We start from the raw sequence: 17,849 nt of genomic DNA on the forward strand, positions 1-17,849 counted from the left end.
TTTTATATAAAGATAGATGCTGTGGATATGGTTAATTTACATCATAAATCATTATATTAAAGATATTAAATACTACATTACAATATAATATACATTTGTACTAGTTTTATCTTTTCTTATAGCTACTACTGTTATATTAGGCCTATTTTTATTTTATTTATCATATTGTTTTTCTTTTCTTTTTTTATCGTGTCAGTGCTTATCAATATTAGTCCACGTAAAAGTCAAGGACTTGGAAACCAAGGAGAGGATTTGGTAATTATTACACATCCTAAATAGACATAATATAGAGATAAATACTCCTTCAATCAGCCCGACTAGTGCATAAATCTCCCAGATCACAGGTTTATTGACCCACTAAACTCTTTACACAACACTATTGTAGCTGTATTGTGTCACGGCTTGGCTGAATGAGGAAGTGCTTCTTCTTAAAGTGACAGTGCATCCATCCAGCGCGGCTTCCGTCTCTGAGCGGCTGCTGTCTCTTTAAGAGTCCAGAGCTCGTTGTCAATGAGCGGTGAACAGGCGGATGGATGTTTCTCGCCGTCTGCATTGTAATGTGTGTGTGTCGGTAACTGAAGAGGTGGATCTGGCGCACCGGGAGGCCGTGCCACATTCCGTGCGAGCAATTGGCTGCGCGTGAACTTTGCGACTTGTTTGTCCGCGCGCACCGGTCACGCACGCCGCGCGCACTCAGGATGATTAGCGACATCATACACACTTTAGCAAAGACAGCACGGTGTGTGTAGCGGACATATCGCATCACGTGCAGAGAGTAGGGTATTGGACTGACGGTAACCGGAGAGATGGCGGAGAAACGGATGTCGCGTTGGTATTTTGGCGGAATCGCGTCGTGCGGAGCCGCCTGCTGCACGCACCCGCTGGACCTGATCAAGGTGAGTGCGTGTGAATTAACCTCTAGAGGAGAAAATTAGTTTTGTTCTTAATTTGTTTCTCATGTTTGAGGAAATATCGCGTTTGTAAATGTCGATGAATGAGAAGAATAGTTTTGAGCATTTTAAAGGTCAGGTGAAATCAGAATTAAGTTTTTTGAGATGTCAGTATGAGTATGTTAGCCTTAAGGTTATATATAAGCTAGTGTGCTCTAAAAGACTGACACAATTCGCGTTTATGAGATATAATCATCCAAAGCTTGCAGTTTGTCTGAATGAGTCAATTATTTTTTGACGTCATGTCAAACTTCAATTTTTCAACAAGCCTTCAGACCAATCAAATGTTTTCTTGTGTCAGACATGCCCCGCCCCCTATATAAACATACTAGGCTTGCAGTATGTTGCTTCCATCTAAAGCCTGATTTATACTTGTGCGTCAAGTGATCGGCGTGACCCACGGTGCATGCAACGTGCGTGCATTCATACTTCCACTGTTTCTGTTGTTCTGCAATAACACTTCCGAAACGCTAGTTGGCAGTGAGGTGTTTATGTTCCTCTGTGTCGAGTTTCTTCGCTGGTGTTTTGTTTTATCTGAACGCTTCCTTAATGTACAAGTGGCTCAAACTCGCTTATTTTGAGGCAGGAACCGGCGGACGTGCAACAACTTTAACCATGAGGTAAACGCAAAACAAAACTTTCCATCCGGAGCTCCTTCACGGGACTCCACACTTGTAAACACTCGCTCCATCGGGCTCGCGCGGCTCTCAGTCCCGCACACACTCATCAGCGCTACCAAGCCGACCAGTCACAGAGCTTGAGCTATGCGTCCTTGCGACATGTTGTTACATTTTTTAAGAGGTGCGCGTCAGCAGGGGCGTAGCAACCGGGGGGATCCGTCCCCCTCACTTTTAGAGACAGACCATTTAGAAACAGGTGATTAATAATTATATGAACATATGATCTCATACAGCCATCCCTCGCACTTTTAATATGTCCGCTACGCCCCTGCGCGTCAGCAAGGGCTATGTGTCCACACGTAGGCCGCGCCGTAGCATGCGCTTGACGCAGAAGTATAAATCAGCCTTAAATGAGTCAGATATTTTTTGACATCACCTCATACTTCAGTGTCTCAAGTCTTCAGACCAATCAAATGGTTTGTAGTGTCACACATGCCCCGCCCACTGTAAGATGCTTTTCATTTGATTCGATTTAGGCGAGTTTGTGTATGAATTAACCTTTAGAAGAGTAATATTGTATTGTTATTCGTTTATTATGTATTATGTTATTATGTTTTTTATTATGCTTTCGTAAATATCAATGGGCGACAGAATAGTTTTGTGTATTTTAAAGGTACCATAAAATCAGAATGAAGTTTTTTGAGATGTTGGTATCAGTGTGTTAGCCTTAGGGATATGTATAAGCTAGTGTGCTCTAAAAGACTGACAAACTTTGCGTTTGTAAGATATAAACATCTAAAGCTTGCCGTTTGTCTGAATGAATCAATTATTTTTTGACGTCATGTTTAACATGCCCCGCCCCCTATATAAACATCCAAAGCTTGCAGTATGTTGCTTCCGCCTAAATGAGTCCGATATATATATATATATATATATATATATATATATATATATATATATATATATATATATATATATATATATATATATATATATATATATATATAATTTTTTTTTTTTTTTTTTTTTTTTTTTTTTTTTTCTTTATATATAGAAATATCCATAACAGCGGCCTCAGGATAGCCTTACAACCACAAAAAGAGAAATATATATATATATTTATATTTCTCTCTCTCTTTGTGGTTGTAAGCCTGTCCTGAGGCCGCTGTGATGGACATTTAATGACAGTGAAGGACATTGTTTAAGTTCACATGGAGTCTGAGCTTATAATAGAGTTGGACAAGAGAACTGTACTGTGCTTCTTCAGACGAACACTGCTCTGATTTAAAGATGGTGTTTTCACATACTGTACTGTCATATTAAAGGCCAGTGGTGTTACAGCATCAGCTGGTTATTGTGCTGAGTAATGCTGAATTATGTGACAGTAACGCTTATGTGACAGAAACTACACTTCATTAACATCAGACAATGTGTGAGTGTATGAGTGAGTGTGTGTTTGAGTACATGTACAAGTGTGTGTTTGTGTGTATATTTATGAGTGCACATACAAATGTGTGTGTGAATATATTTGAGTGCACGTACGTGTGTGTATGCATGTGCTTGTATATTTATAAGTGCACATACTTGTGTGTTAATATTTTTATGATGATATAATTGAGTGTGTGCGTGCGCGCACGTACAAATGTGACTGTGTGGACTCAATCTATGCTGCTTTGAGTTACACTTGTGTTGTCACCAGGTGTGTGTGTGTGTGTGTGTCCAGTGTGGTGGTCTTTTATTGTCTTGTGTTGTTTTTGGTTTGTCCTTCAGTTGTTCTGCTGTGTGCTTTTCTCCACTCAGAGCAGAATGTCAGCTGTTGTGAAGCTCCAGCTGGAATGAAGGAATGAATGAACAAATGAGTGAATGAATTAACGAATAAGTGAAATAATGAACTAATGAGTGAATGCATAAATGAATGGACAATTGATTAAATTAGTGAATGAATGAACGAATAAGTGAATGAATGAACAGACGAGTGAATGAATGAATGAATGAATGAATAAACAAGTGAATGAATGAATGAACAAACTAGTAAATGAATGAATGGATGAGTGAATGAATGAACGAACGAATGAACAATTGAATGAATGAATTAACGAACAAGTGAATGAATGGGTGAATGAATAAATTAGTGTATTAATGACTGAATGAGGGCGACACGGTGGCGCAGTAGGTAGTGCTGTCGCCTCACAGCAAGAAGGACGCTGGTTCGAGCCTCAGCTGGGTCAGTTTCTGTGTGGAATTTGTATGTTCTCCCTGTGTTGGCGTGGGTTTCCTTCGGGTGCTCCGGTTTCCCCCACAAAGACGCAGTACAGATGAATTGGGAAGGCTAAATTGTCCGTAGTGTATGAGTGTGTATGGATGTTTCCCAGAGATGGGTTGCAGCTGAAAGGGCATCTGCTGTGTAAAACATGTACTGGAAAAGTTGGATAACTAAGAAAATGACTAAATGAATGAATTAATGAATGATTGAGTGAATGAATGTCCAAATAAGTGAATGACCGAATGAATGAATGAACAAATGAATGAATGAATGAACAAATGAATGATAGACCAGATGAGTGAATAAATGACCGAATTAAGGAATTAATGAATGTCCGAATGAGGGGATAAATGAATAAATGACTGAATGAGGGAATAAATGAATGAATGATTGAATAAATGAGTGAATGAATATGTGAACTGATAAATTATTGGCCCAATGAATGAATGAATGCTAAATGATTGAATGAATGGCCAAATAAGTGAATGAATGAATGAGTGAGTGAATGAACGAATGAATAAATGAGTGAGTGAATAAATGAATGACCAGATGAGTGAATGAATGACTGAATGAAGCAATTAAGGAATGACCGAATGAGGGAATAAATTAATAAATGACTGAATAAGGGAATAAATGAATGACCAAATGGGGGAATGAATGAACGAATGAGGGAATAAATAAGTGAATGAATGAGTGAATTAATGAATGATTGACCAAATTATTGAATGACTGAATGAACTTGTGAATGAATGAACAAACAAGTAAATCAATGAACAAACAAGTAAATGAATGAATAAACAAGTGAACGAATGAATGAACAAACTAGTAAATCAATGAACGCATGAGTGAATGAACTACGAATGAATGACCGGATGAGTGAAAGAATGAATAAATGACTGAATGAGGGAATGAATGACAGAATGAGTGAATTAATGAATGATTGACCGAATGATTGAATGACCAAATAAGTGAATGAGTGAATAAATAAATGAACGAACAATTGAGTGAGTGAATGAATGAATGGCCGGATGAGTGAAAATATAACCGTTTGTGTGAATGAATGACCAAATAATTGGAATGAATGAATAAATGACTGAATGACCAAATGAGGGAATAAATGAATGAATGAATGATTGAATTAGTGAATGATTGACTGAATGAATGAATTATCAAATATGTGAATGAATGACCGAATGAATGAATGAATTATTGACTGAATGAATGACCGACCGACTGATTGATTGAGTGAACGAATGAATGAATGAATATATATATAGAGCATTTGACTGAGAGACGTTTGTCCCACTTTCTCTGCTCTTCAATCTTAAGAGTGTGTGTGTGTGTTTATTTGAGAGAGTATAGATAGAATTATCTCAGATGAGTCTCCAGAAAACCAAAACAAGACCACAGATAAGCAGAGTACACACACATCCACACGCACACACACACACTCATACACTCTTATTGACTAAAGTGCAAATCAGCTGTTATTTGCATGGATTTGCGCGTTTGTTGTTTATATTTGTGCGTGCTTGTCGATTTGTCATCTGCGTGTGTGTTTGTCAATTTATCTTTGTATGTGTGTTTGTGTGTATGTACTTGTCAATTTGTCATCTGTGTGTCAATTTATCCTCTGCGTGTGTGTGTGTGTGTGTGCGTGTGCGTATTTGTGTACTTGTTGATTTGTCATCTGTGTGAGTGGATTTTTTTTATTTCTGTGCGTGCGTGCGTGCGTGCGTGTGTGTGTTGTGAAGAGGTGAAAGGTCGGCACAGTGAAGCGTCTGTTTGTTTAATGTGAGAGCGCGAGACCCTCGTGAGTCCACTCTGAGCCAATGACCTCTGATACAATTACTCAGAGCAAATACAGTTCACATGTAGTAAGCATACTTCTGAAGAGCCTACTTAGTGTTCAAGTGCCTATTTAAAGGCAATTAAAAATTAAGACCTGTCATCATTTACACCACTTGTTCCAAACCTGTTTCAGTTTCTATTCTGCAGAACACAATAGAAGATATTTTGAAAAATGTTGGAAATGGGTAACTATTGACTTCCATAGAATTTATTCCAGCTATTGAAATCAATAGTTACCAATTCCCAACATTCTTCAAAATGTCTTCTTTTGTGTTCAGTAGAAAAACTCATGAGGCTTTGGTAATCAAATGTTGGATCCTGTAGTGAAATTAAAAGACGTACAAATTATTTATATACAAATAAACATCCCACAACTACTAAGAAGTTACTAAAAAGAGCATTCACAAACATGAAGTGCTGGTACAGAGTTATCGGTCCCCTCTCCCTGCTCACAATACTTTCCTGACTGTCCTCCACTATCCTATCCAAATTAAAGCTGAAAACCCCCTAAAAAAATATATATAAAATATATATACCTCCTTTTCTTGTAAATGAGCATTTTCTATCAGGCTCCTATAATTAGGCTCAGAAGTTTCATGTTAAGAACATTCACAAATAATAACAAGTACAGTAACAAGTGCTATTGTTCATTTTTAATTAATGCATTAAGTAACGCTCTGTAAATGCAATAAAACATGTAATTTTATACCCGCTAAAAGCATGTCTAGTGTCCGCTTTAATGGTTTAAATAAATATAATAAATTATCTTCCACTTTCATTCATTCCACTGATATTATGTAAAATACAAACGAACATCAAACTTATTTTGATCTTATTATTGAATATGTTTTATTATTGAGTATTCTGACATTTAGGCCCAATCCCAATTCTATTTTTGAACCTCTTCCCCTTGGCCCTTAATGGCCCGTTTCCACTGAGTGGTACGGTACGGTTCGGTTTGGTACGCTTTTATGGCCATTTCCACTGTCAAAAAGCGTACCGAACCGTACCGTACCACTTTTTCGGCACCCTTTCGAAAGGGTACCAAACACGAGAAAGGGTACCAAAAGGCGGAGCCACACGCGCAGCTGAACGCTATTGGTTTACAGAGATACGTCATTCGCTTACGCAACAAGCCAGAATAAAAACAAAAAAAAAGCGCCATGTTTGAAATACACAGCGAGAGATTATAGCGGGATTATAAATACATATAATAACGAGCCGTGGTCGATCTGGGCTCAAACAAACCTTGTCGTCGTCTTGATGAACAGCCACAAAGCCAAGAAGAAGAGCAGATTAACCCTGTGCCCCGTAGTTTTTTACGAGCCAGTCTGGGGCACGAGCGGTTTCGCTTTCTTGCTAGCGCTCGCGCGCGTCTAACATTATATCAGAAATAACAAACTTCTTGAGCTGATGATAATAACCTGCGCTTGATTATTGATGTGCTTTTGAAACCCGATCCTGTCAGACACTGACAACTCGAGAGTGAAGCGTGAAGAAACAAAGTAGAAGCCGGAAAAAAAGAAGCACATTATTATTCAGCAAACATGAACAAAACGCCATGATTAACTAACTTATTATCTTCACCTTTTGGACTAATATGAACTCAGAATGACGGAATTACTGTCTAACAGAGGCTACATGTGCTGCTGAAGATCACAGATAAGAGGTTTACACTGACTGTAGGCTATAATTTGTGATGTTTTGAACCTAAATACCAGCGAAATGTCTACTTTATGTAGTTTTTCTGTAGTTGGGAACATATCGGAGACTGTAAGGGGCTGTATGTGTTTATATATGTTCATTTATTTAGTTATTTAATATAATTACAGATGTTACAGTAGGCTGTTTCGCTCTGTCATTGATCTGCAGTTATAATCAACTCATGTTCATTGAAAAGTTAGTAATAAACATTTCTACACAAGTATTTATGTGTGTAAAGCATCTGTGTTGTGAGAAGTGCTTCTCATATGATATGTAAGTGACCTGTACAGCTTTATTGTAGACATTTCCTCGAGCGAGAATGACGTCGACTGAAACTTTCTGTCATACAGCACGCCCACCAAAAGGGTACCCTTGTAAGTGGAAACGCAAGCCTGATAAAGGTGACCCGTACCAAACCGAACCGTACCGTACCAGTCAGTGGAAACGAGCCATAAAAAAAGTGTGAAGGGGAAGGGCTTTTAAAATGTACCCCTAAGTATTGGGACAGCACTACAGCACACGTCACCGATCTCTTCCTTCATATGAGATCAGACGATGGCGACTGCTGTAGTTATTCCAGTTGTGTTATATTTCGGTTTTTATCTTCAGGAAATCACTGAAGGCAACAACATCATGTTGTTATAATGATCTAATGTGGCAGTAAGCTCTGAACTGTACTGCGCATTAACACAGTGGCCATATTCATCAATGTAAACACAAGAAAACAGCATTAACATTATAGCAGACACCGTAATAAGCCCATTCCCAGCCACTAGACCTTTCTGACAGGGTATTCCTGTGTCATTGAGTGTCAGAATGTTGTGGGACTGCTGTATAGGAGTTATTGCTGGTGTATTCTGGGAAATTTTCTTACCCCTTGGTTTCGAGTGTGGTCCTGGAAAATCTCAGTTTTGAGGTGTATCCAGCCCTTGCCCTTAGACAATTGGATCACCCCTACCCCTTCACGGGAACGCACAAAAGAGGGGAAGGGCTAAGGGGTCGAATTGGGATTGGGTCTTAGTGTATTTAGGAATGTTGAGATTGCAGTATTTCCTCCAGTATTTTCTGCTTCGTTTCCTGCTGGTGTGTAGAGGATCATTAAAGCCTTATTACAGTCTGTGCCTGCCTTGAACTGAACGACACGTCGACTTATTGTTGACCTGAATTGTTGGCATACTAGTGAGAGTAACCATTGGCCTCTGTTCAGACGTGTGTGAGAAAGAGCGCTTTAGATCAGGTTATGTCTGCGTGTGTGAGAGTTTTAGTTCAGGTTGTTTGTGTGTGTGTATGTTTGTTAGTGTTTATGAGAGAGAGAGAGAGAGAGAAAGAAAGAGATTTAGTTCTCTGTGTGTGTGTTTCATGTTTCATCATGTTTTTAATGCTTGAGTAAATTAGCTGTTACTCGATACTCTACATCTACAATACGCAAGGTGTTAACAAAAGAAAAACACACAGCTTAAAACACTTAAAGGGCACCTATGGTGAAAAATCTACTTTTCAAGCTGTTTGGACAGAAATGTGTGTAAGTATAGTGTATAAACAGTCATATTGGGGTGAAATAAACACACCCAGTCCTTTTTTTTTTCAGATTTAACAACATAAAAACTGTGGACCAATTGGAGCTGTTTTCAGATCGACCGCAACTTTACATAGGAGAGCGGTCCCCCCGCCCACCAATATTGATTGACAGCTGCGCGTATTAACATGTCCCGGTAGTCACGTGTATAATCATATAATCAAGACAAGACGAGCACAAAGCAGCCGGGAATAAAGGGTCTGTTCAGTTCGCTAGAGTCAATCATCATTAAACGTGATCAAGAGTGAGTTTCACAAGTTTATAATGTTTTAAATCAGAGCATGTGTGTAATGAATTACAGCGTTTTTTTTTTTTTTTTACCATCTTTACTTCATCAGCACAGCCGCGTGTCAGAACAATTTTAAAAGACGCTTCAATCCCGGTTATTAATATACATTAATATAAGAGATATCCATACAGCAGTGGATATTACCAGTATCATGACACATATGCGTGCAAAACGAGTGCAAAGCTTATCTCTCTCTCTCTCTCTCTCTCTCTCTCTCTCTCTCTCTCTCTCTCTCTCTCTCTCTCTCTGTGTGTGTGTCTTCGTGTCTGAGCTGTGTGTGTGTCTGCGTGTGTGTGTGTGTCCGCGTCTGAGCTTTGTGTGTGTGTGTATGTCAGCGCTACGTTTGTGTGTGTGTATGTGTGTGCGCTATGTGTTTGTGTCCTTGCTGTGTGTGTGTGTGTGTGTGTGTGTGTGTGTGTCCGCGTCTGAGCTATGTGTGTGTGTGTGTGTGTGTGTGTGTGTGTGTGTGTGTGTGTGTGTGTGTGTCCGCCCGCGTCTGAGCTATGTGTGTGTGTGTATGTCAGCGCTACGTTTGTGTATGTGTGTGCGCTATGTGTTTGTGTCCTTGCTGTTTGTGTGTGTGTGTGTGCGTGTGTGTGTGTCCGCGTCTGAGCTATGTGTGTGTGTGTGTGTGTGTGTATGTCAGCGCTATGTTTGTGTATGTGTGTGCACTATGTGTTTGTGTCCTTGCTGTGTGTGTGCCTGAAGTTTGTAATGACATTGTGTGTGACTCATTGTTGCAAATCCACAAAAAATGCATCAAATACTGATTATTAAAGTTCTTACTGTAGTATTTCTCACACACGTTATGTGAGATCTGCTTCCTGAGGCAGCCGAGGGCGGCGATTGCTGACAGGCATGTGGGAACGGTGGGCGGGGAGGACTAGCCTTAAAGGTTCAGTACAAAAAAACAGCAAAACCTTTTTTCCAGCTATAATATAGACACTTCAAACAGCTATAATAAATAATCTGATGGGTGTTTTAAGCTGAAACTTTACCGACACATTCTGGGGACACAAAAGACTTATATTAAATATGAAAAAAGGGGTAACCTATGTACGCTTTAAGTGCTTGTATTTGTTGTATTTGCAGCAGCTCTGCGATGCACGTCCACAACTTCATGCATTGGGTTAAATTAGGCTGTCCAGTCTCCGTGTTCAGTCCGTTGCTACCATGGTTGAAACCCAGCAACCGCAGGCAGTGTAAGACAGAAAGTGGACCAAAGCTCATTGGTGCAATTATAATGCATCTAATATTTTTATTAAAAATATCGTGATATTTCGATTTAGAAAAAATTATTAAATAGTCTTAACTTAAATTCAGATTAATCTAAAAAATATCAAAAGAATCGCCCAGCCCTAAAATATAGTAAAGCCCACAAAGTTTTGGGAAAGTCATGGGAAACCTGATATCTGTATACTTGAATATAGGTTTGTTGTCTTTACTTCTTTTCTGTCCTTGGCCAATCACATACGCTCACATTATTAGTGCGGTGTAAACATTATCTAAATCAATTTTATTTAAATATAAATAGGGCATCACGGTGGCACAGTGGGTAACTCAATCACCTCACAGCAAGAAGGTCACTGGTTTGAGCCACGGCTGGGCCAGTTGGCATTTCTGTGTGGAGTTTGCAGGTTCTCCTCGCGTGGGTTTCCTCCGGGTGCTCCCGTTTCCCCCACAGTCCAAACACATGCGCTGTAGGTGAACTGGAAAAGCTAAAATTGTCCGTAGTGTGTGTGTGTGTGTGTGTGTGTGTGTGTGTGTGTGTGTGTGTGTGTGTGGATGTGGATGTGGATGTTAAAGCAAAAAACAGAAGTGTGCGCACATCAGAAAATCTCAAAGACAGGTGCTCGATCAAAAACACACATTTGTAGGAAAAGATCCAAAGAAAATCGGCACTTCCACTTTAGCTCTCAAAAAAAAAAAAACATAAAAAATGTTGACATTAAAAATTGCATACATTTTTCTTTTTTTGAGAGCTAAAGTGGCAGTGTGCCGATTTTTCTTTGGATCTTTTTCTACAAATGTGTGTGGATGTTTCCCAGTGATGGGTTGCAGCTGGAAGGGCATCCGCTGCATAAAACATATGCTGGATAAGTTGGCGGTTAATTCTACTGTGGCGACCCCTGAGTAGTAAAGGGACTAAGCTGAAAAGAAAATGAATGAATAAATATATATGTAAACTAAATAGATTGTTGGGTGTGTTACGATATGCTGTAATAAATTTTAACATGTATTGTTTTTTTACGACGCTAATGTAGACATTGCATAAAACATTAGGCCATGAAAATTTACATGAAAATCTTGGAAAAATCATGGAAAAGTTGTGGAATTTTAGTAGTAAAAATGTGTATGAACCATGTTAATTGAACACAACTCGTCAACGCTACATAGCTAACCAATCACAGAGCTTCTGCTGTGTCGTCACGACGTGTAGTTCCGTTTTTGAGAGGTCAGCGTCAGTCACGGTAAGGGGTATGCAAGCATGTGAAGGCTGCACCAGACCATACGCTGTGCTCGACACAGAAGTTTAAACAGAGCAGGGTCCACACCAAGTGGCAACCTCCCGCTCTCCCTCGGGAAGCCAATACGGAAGTAACTGAAACTGCAATTCATCAAAATTCCGCTAGTCCTGGCTCCATAATAGAGCAAATTTCAATTGAGCCCACTGTTAGAATGGCCAACTTTACAGCAGAAAAAAAGGTGTTTACAGCCTGGTACAAAGACAGATTTTGGTTCATATAGCTATTATTACCCACCATGACAACTGTGAGGGGGGGGGTGAATTTTTTTATAACTCATCCATTTCCTTTATATTAGGTTATATTAAATTTGCATAATTAAGGGCGTGGCCACTTGAGTGACAGCTAGGTCTCGCTGGTCGCCGTCACTTCACCTCAGCTGAATCCGGCAGATTAGCCACTGATCTCGGCATATTCATCGTATTTTTGTGTTGTTTTATGTGGCTTTACACAGTCAGCTGCCTTTTGGACTTATTTCTTACAATTATCAGATGATATGGGATGCTGTGTGCATTTAATTGTGCTCACAAACCATTCATGTGGCCTCGTTTCCCATGTGAGTAAAGTTATATACTTATACACCATCTCTATAAATGTATTTGTTTTATTTAAGATCATTTATCATTAATATTTTTCTTTAGACCCGTAATGCCCTCTAGAATGTGACAGATTGATTAGCTGTAGGCTCTAGAACAGTCATCTGAAGCGTTATCATACACTGTTATGCTGGAGTTCATCAATAGTCCTTGCATTTACTAACACAGACTATATCTGAAGTGTTTGGAAGTAATTCACGTTTTCCTCCTTTAGAAAAACGTCATAAGAGCAATGTTTAGTGGCTCAATGTGTTACAACAGTGTTTTTAAAAGTCTAAACACTTTATTAATATAGTGTACAGCCAAGCACGTGGTCAGAACACAAACGAGTCGCAGGTAATAAAGTATCAAGCGTTTCTCCCAAAGTAAAGTCTGTCTGCCATGTCTAAGCAAAGTGCCAGCAGGTGTCTGTAGCTCCGCCCACTCTCCGCCTCATTGTCCTTGTTTGGTATCCCGCCGTGGGTGCGATGACGCGCGAACAAAATGGCGACGGTTGGCCCTCTTCGCTCTTCAGAAACCTATGGGTGACATCACGGATACTATGTCCATATATTTTACAGTCTATGGTCCACACGCAGCAGAGAAAGTAATTGAAAAAATTAACCTGGAAAAATTTGATCAATTATAGGTTTTGTAACGGCTCCTGAATGTTTTCTTCTGATTAAAAGAATCACGCTTCCACTGATGTCTCAAAGTTTAATGTCTTTGTGGTTATCAATGTCATCATCATGACATCTTCGTGTTATTTAGACAACTCTGGAACAGCGTGACACCATTGGACACAACATCTTGACATTTCACATGATGACACCATGAAAAAACTGAAAGAAATAAAAAACAATCACATGCATAACATCAAAGTTTTGCTTTTCTTTACAGCAGTTTAACTGATTTAGTTGTTTATTAAACCAGCATTAATGTACAGTTTTTAACTTCACAAATCAGCTGGTGGAACACAAACAAAAAGCAACATACCTTGTGCATCTCTTACTCTTTTCTAGTTCGTTTTCTTCTTTACAAAAGCATTTCACTGCGTTAACTTCCCGTTTTACTGATAATCACTCTGTTAACAAGATCACGTGACCGTAACCTAACGCTACCTCTCTATCACCTGTAGGTGTCACTGTTATACAATTTCGAATACGGTAATTTCCCAACAGCATTAATAACATATGAAATGATTTATAACCACAATATCTTTCCACAAAACAACAAAACATGTAAAGGAAAATAAAAGCCTTTACGTTGACAGCTACAGCTTCTGAGTAACGATTTCGATTACTTTTCAATTAATTGTCCAGCCCTTTGTAGTGTTGGTGTAGTGGAGCAGAGACATTAGTTTATACAGGATAAAAACAATCAAAGTCTATGGAATTTACCCACAATTCACAAAAACAATGTGTGTGTGTGTGTGTGTGCGTGTGCGTGTGCGTGTGCGTGTGCGTGTGCATGTGCGTGTGTGTGTGTGTGCTTGATATTTTCTGCATGTGTACTAAAAGTGCTGTTGTTTTCAGGTGCACCTGCAGACGCAGCAGGAGGTGAAGATGAGGATGATGGGGATGGCGATACACGTGGTGAAGAACGACGGCTTTCTGGCGCTTTACAGCGGACTCAGCGCTTCACTGTGCAGACAGGTCAGAGCACACACACAAACACACACTCCAGCCTTCAGTCTAATGTAGGATTTGAGAGAGAGAGAAAATTCAGCTCATTTACTCCCGTTTATTTACTCCCCCTAGTCCCGTTTATTAATCTGGGGTCGCCACAAATACTATAATTGATTTACTATAATACACTGTAAAAATGAACAATAAAATAATTTAATTTAATTTAATAAAATAACATTCAAAAGTAAAATTAAGTAAAATTAGTTCATTACACTCTAAAAACAAAGCTGGGTTTTCTCAAAAATCCAACACTGGGTCAAATATGGACAAAACCAACCATTGGGTTAAAAAAATGTCATTAAACTTTCATTGAAAAAATTAACCCAACTTTGGGTTTGTCCATAATTGACATCCGGGGTTACCACAGCAACTTACCAGCGACAACTTATCCAGCATATGTTTTACGCAGCGGATGCCCTTCCAGCTGCAACCCATCACTGGGAAAATTATTCTTATTTTTATTGTTGTTGTTGTTGTTGTTATTATTATTATTGTTATTATTAATATAATAACTTTAATTCAATTCACCTTTATTTGTATAGCACTTTTACAATGTAGATTGTGTCAAAGCAGCTTCACATATAGATATATATAAATATATATATATATATAAATATAAATAAAGTATTTTTAAAGTTACAATAAAATTGTATGCATATGTGTATGTATTTATTTATATATATTATTTATTATGTATTTATTTATATATAGGGCCATATTTATTTATATAAATATATAAATATATATATATATATATATATATATATATATATATATATATATATATATATATATATATATATATATATATATATATATATATATATATAATCATGTTAATGGCCACTGATGTTTAGAGTAAAAGAGTGAAGTAATCCTGCAGATCACTACTGCGAAACATAAACAGAACTGATCTGCTGAACTGATTAAATGTTTAGTGTTCAGCATGACTGTGCAAAAAAATGTGAATGGCATTATTTCAATAAATTACTTTATTTTCTATTTAGGAATCATGGAAGGGGATTAGGGCCATGCTATAATACAAAATAAATAAAACCATCTACTATATAATTAAAGTCATTATTATTAATTATCATTATATCGTGAAATATCAACATGTTAAATTTTGAGACGTATAATGTTGAGAAAGTACATTCTTAGGGAAAATCATTATTTTTCAGGACAAAATGAAAACTTGAGTTTGTTTAAACCTAAAAACAAATTTGTGTGTGTGTTCAGATGTCGTATTCTCTGACAAGGTTTGCGATCTACGAGACGGTCAGAGATATGCTGGGCAGTGGCAGTCAGGGCCCCATGCCTTTCTATCAGAAGGTGCTGCTGGGAGCGTTCGGAGGTGAAACGCACTCATAATCACCACAGAGAATTAATAATCATCAGCGCACAATACATGCATGCTGACACACACGATCATAATTAATACACTTAAAGCATAACTGCAGTATACTTCTAGAGTGTGTGTTATTTACACAACCTGCAACTATACTGTATACAGCAAAGTAACCGCTGATATACTAAAATAGTTCACTTGTAATATTTTGAACTAATCTGCTAAAGTTTGACTTTGTTTTAATGTTTTTTGCTATTTCTTTTCTTTTTTTACTTTAAACATATCTGCATGCTTTTAATTTAGATTCCAATTTTAGTTTTTTTTTTTATGTATTTTATAAATGTGCAAACAGTCATGCATTTTTGTACCAATTTATTAATTGTTTTGCTTTATTAACATGTTTATTTACTGATATAATATATTGAGACTGAGAGCACTTTGGTGGATGTTTTTAAAAATGTATCCCCGAGAAGAATTGTAATTGATTTCTCATGTATTTTGAGCTGTAAAAATCCTATCTAAAGATTTGAATATAATCTTTGACATTTTGATGATTTCTTTATCATTTGTGTATCATCTCTTATTGAATTATGAAATAATGTTAATTTATTTGTATCATTCATGTTTTTATTTGTATTAATGAAATAGCCATGAGCAGAGACGGCCCTGTACATTTGGGGGCTCTAAGCAGAATAATTTTGGGACTCTACCTTGCTCTGAATAGTGAAGTATAGCCATTGCAATTCGGCTGACAATGATTTTATTGCTTATTAAATACAAACAATGAAACAGAAAAGTTAAGTCTGATTTCTTCAACTTAATACCTGTCTGAATGACTTGAACATTTTAAAACAGCACTGTTTCTGTCAACTAGCAGCTTCAAAAGGGAAGAACTATCTTTTGCATCCTTCTGGAGTGTTTAAAACATGTTTTATTAGCTTGCCAAACAGATTGAAGATATATAAAATAATCTATATAAGATTCTAGGTTGAGTTTTTCTTTTGTTTTGTTCTAATAAATTCCAAAAGTAAAAACCCTGCAATGAAAGTCAGTGAGCAATAATCAGCCAAAAGTGAAAATACACAATACTTAGGAATAAAAATACATTCTGACTCATTAAACTCTGGAAAACATCAACAAAACAATTAATATTAATGCAAGGCTTAATTAATAAATAATAAAACCAATAAACAAATAATATGATATCTCCTTCCCTGTTCCTTACATTTGAGATGCAGGGTCCAGCGCTTATATTAAACTATGAATAATTCAATTAGGACATCACTTTTATAAACATGTCTCAGGAAAAAATATTAGCAGTGTGCAAAATATATCAGTGAAAGACACTTCAGTAATGCGTTTTAGACTAATAAACAGGTGTCTAAAACCAGGAAAAAATCTAATATTTCATATAAGTAGACGACGTTTATTAATCTGTAATTGCCTATTTTCAATAAATGTGCTCCTAGATTATGTGTTTAACATCATCATTAGCACTTAAAGGTGATGCTATATTGATTGTGTGCTGGTCTCTTCTCGTCATCATTTTCCCCATCAGTTTTTCTACGTCTGAAGAAGAACGTTGGTTTCGTTTTATTTTCGCGCTCCAATTTCCAAAATAAATCAGGGATATAATGGCAGGCAATGAAAGAAAGGCCATGGCTGTGTCTGCGCACGGGCTCGCGTTCTTGTGGAGACCGGTCGGTCTTGCAGGTTACCTTGGAAGAGCAAACTCGAACCGTGAAAACACAGAACGAGATGCTGCGAGCTTCCTGTTGATCACATGACTTTAACACAATAACTAGATCAACTTAAAGGTTTTTATTTTATTTTCTTAGTGAAGATTTATAAATATTCAAATCCTAAAGCACTGTCAATGAAGATCATTTGTAAAATGCAAATAAAAATGATTTCAGCAAGGAAGCAGCTCGCACCACTAATGGTTAGTGGTGACGGGGCCTAAGCAGCCGCTTAGTTCACTTATAGGGAGGGCCGGCTATGGCCATGCGTTGCTGATGTGTGTCAATAAATACACAAACTAAACGATTATTTTTGCTGTGCAATAAATAGTTTTATTTTTGTTTTATTTTATTCACTTTTAGATATTTTATTTCTATTTCTAGAGTTTTTAATTATCGAGTTGATGCTTTTTTATTAAATATAAGTTATGCTTTTTATTAGAATTTTAATGAGCAAATACAGTCTGATGCATAATAATATATAAATAAAAAATATGAAGAGTCTTAAAAGTGTGTTTCCTCCTTTATTTTGTGTGTGTGCAGGTTTTACCGGTGGTTTCATTGGGACTCCTGCAGACATGGTCAACGTTCGGTGTGTATTTTGTGTGTGTGTCATAAATGTCAACATTGAGATGTGAAAATATGGGATATGCCCCCCCCCCCCCCCCCCCCCCCCCCCCCCCCCCCCCCCCCCCCCCCCCCCCCCCCCCCCCCCCCCCCC

At 37.8% G+C, this 17,849-nt stretch overlaps 1 protein-coding gene across 1 annotated transcript; it reads left to right on the forward strand.

Moving 5' to 3' along the window:
* The first annotated feature begins 509 nt into the window (after nt 1-509).
* slc25a10b (solute carrier family 25 member 10b) lies at nt 510-17,766 on the forward strand. Its single transcript, XM_056455776.1, has 4 exons — nt 510-896; nt 13,889-14,008; nt 15,281-15,395; nt 17,672-17,766. The coding sequence occupies exons 1-4, from the start codon at nt 807-809 to the stop codon at nt 17,764-17,766; spliced, it is 420 nt and encodes a 139-aa protein (XP_056311751.1). The 5' UTR covers nt 510-806.
* Nucleotides 17,767-17,849: the final 83 nt, after the last annotated feature.

This window comes from Danio aesculapii, chromosome 1 (genome assembly GCF_903798145.1).
Source record: "Danio aesculapii chromosome 1, fDanAes4.1, whole genome shotgun sequence".
NCBI lineage: Eukaryota > Metazoa > Chordata > Actinopteri > Cypriniformes > Danionidae > Danio > Danio aesculapii.

What these genes read in the sequence shown, in the direction of transcription:
- slc25a10b (XM_056455776.1), top strand. Translation starts at nt 807, where the DNA reads ATGGCGGAGAAACGGATGTCGCGTTGGTATTTTGGCGGAATCGCGTCG. An exon ending in ACCCGCTGGACCTGATCAAG is followed by an intron (nt 897 to 13,888) that starts GTGAGTGCGTGT and finishes TGTTGTTTTCAG; the next exon opens with GTGCACCTGCAGACGCAGCA. An exon ending in GCTGCTGGGAGCGTTCGGAG is followed by an intron (nt 15,396 to 17,671) that starts GTGAAACGCACT and finishes GTGTGTGTGCAG; the next exon opens with GTTTTACCGGTGGTTTCATT.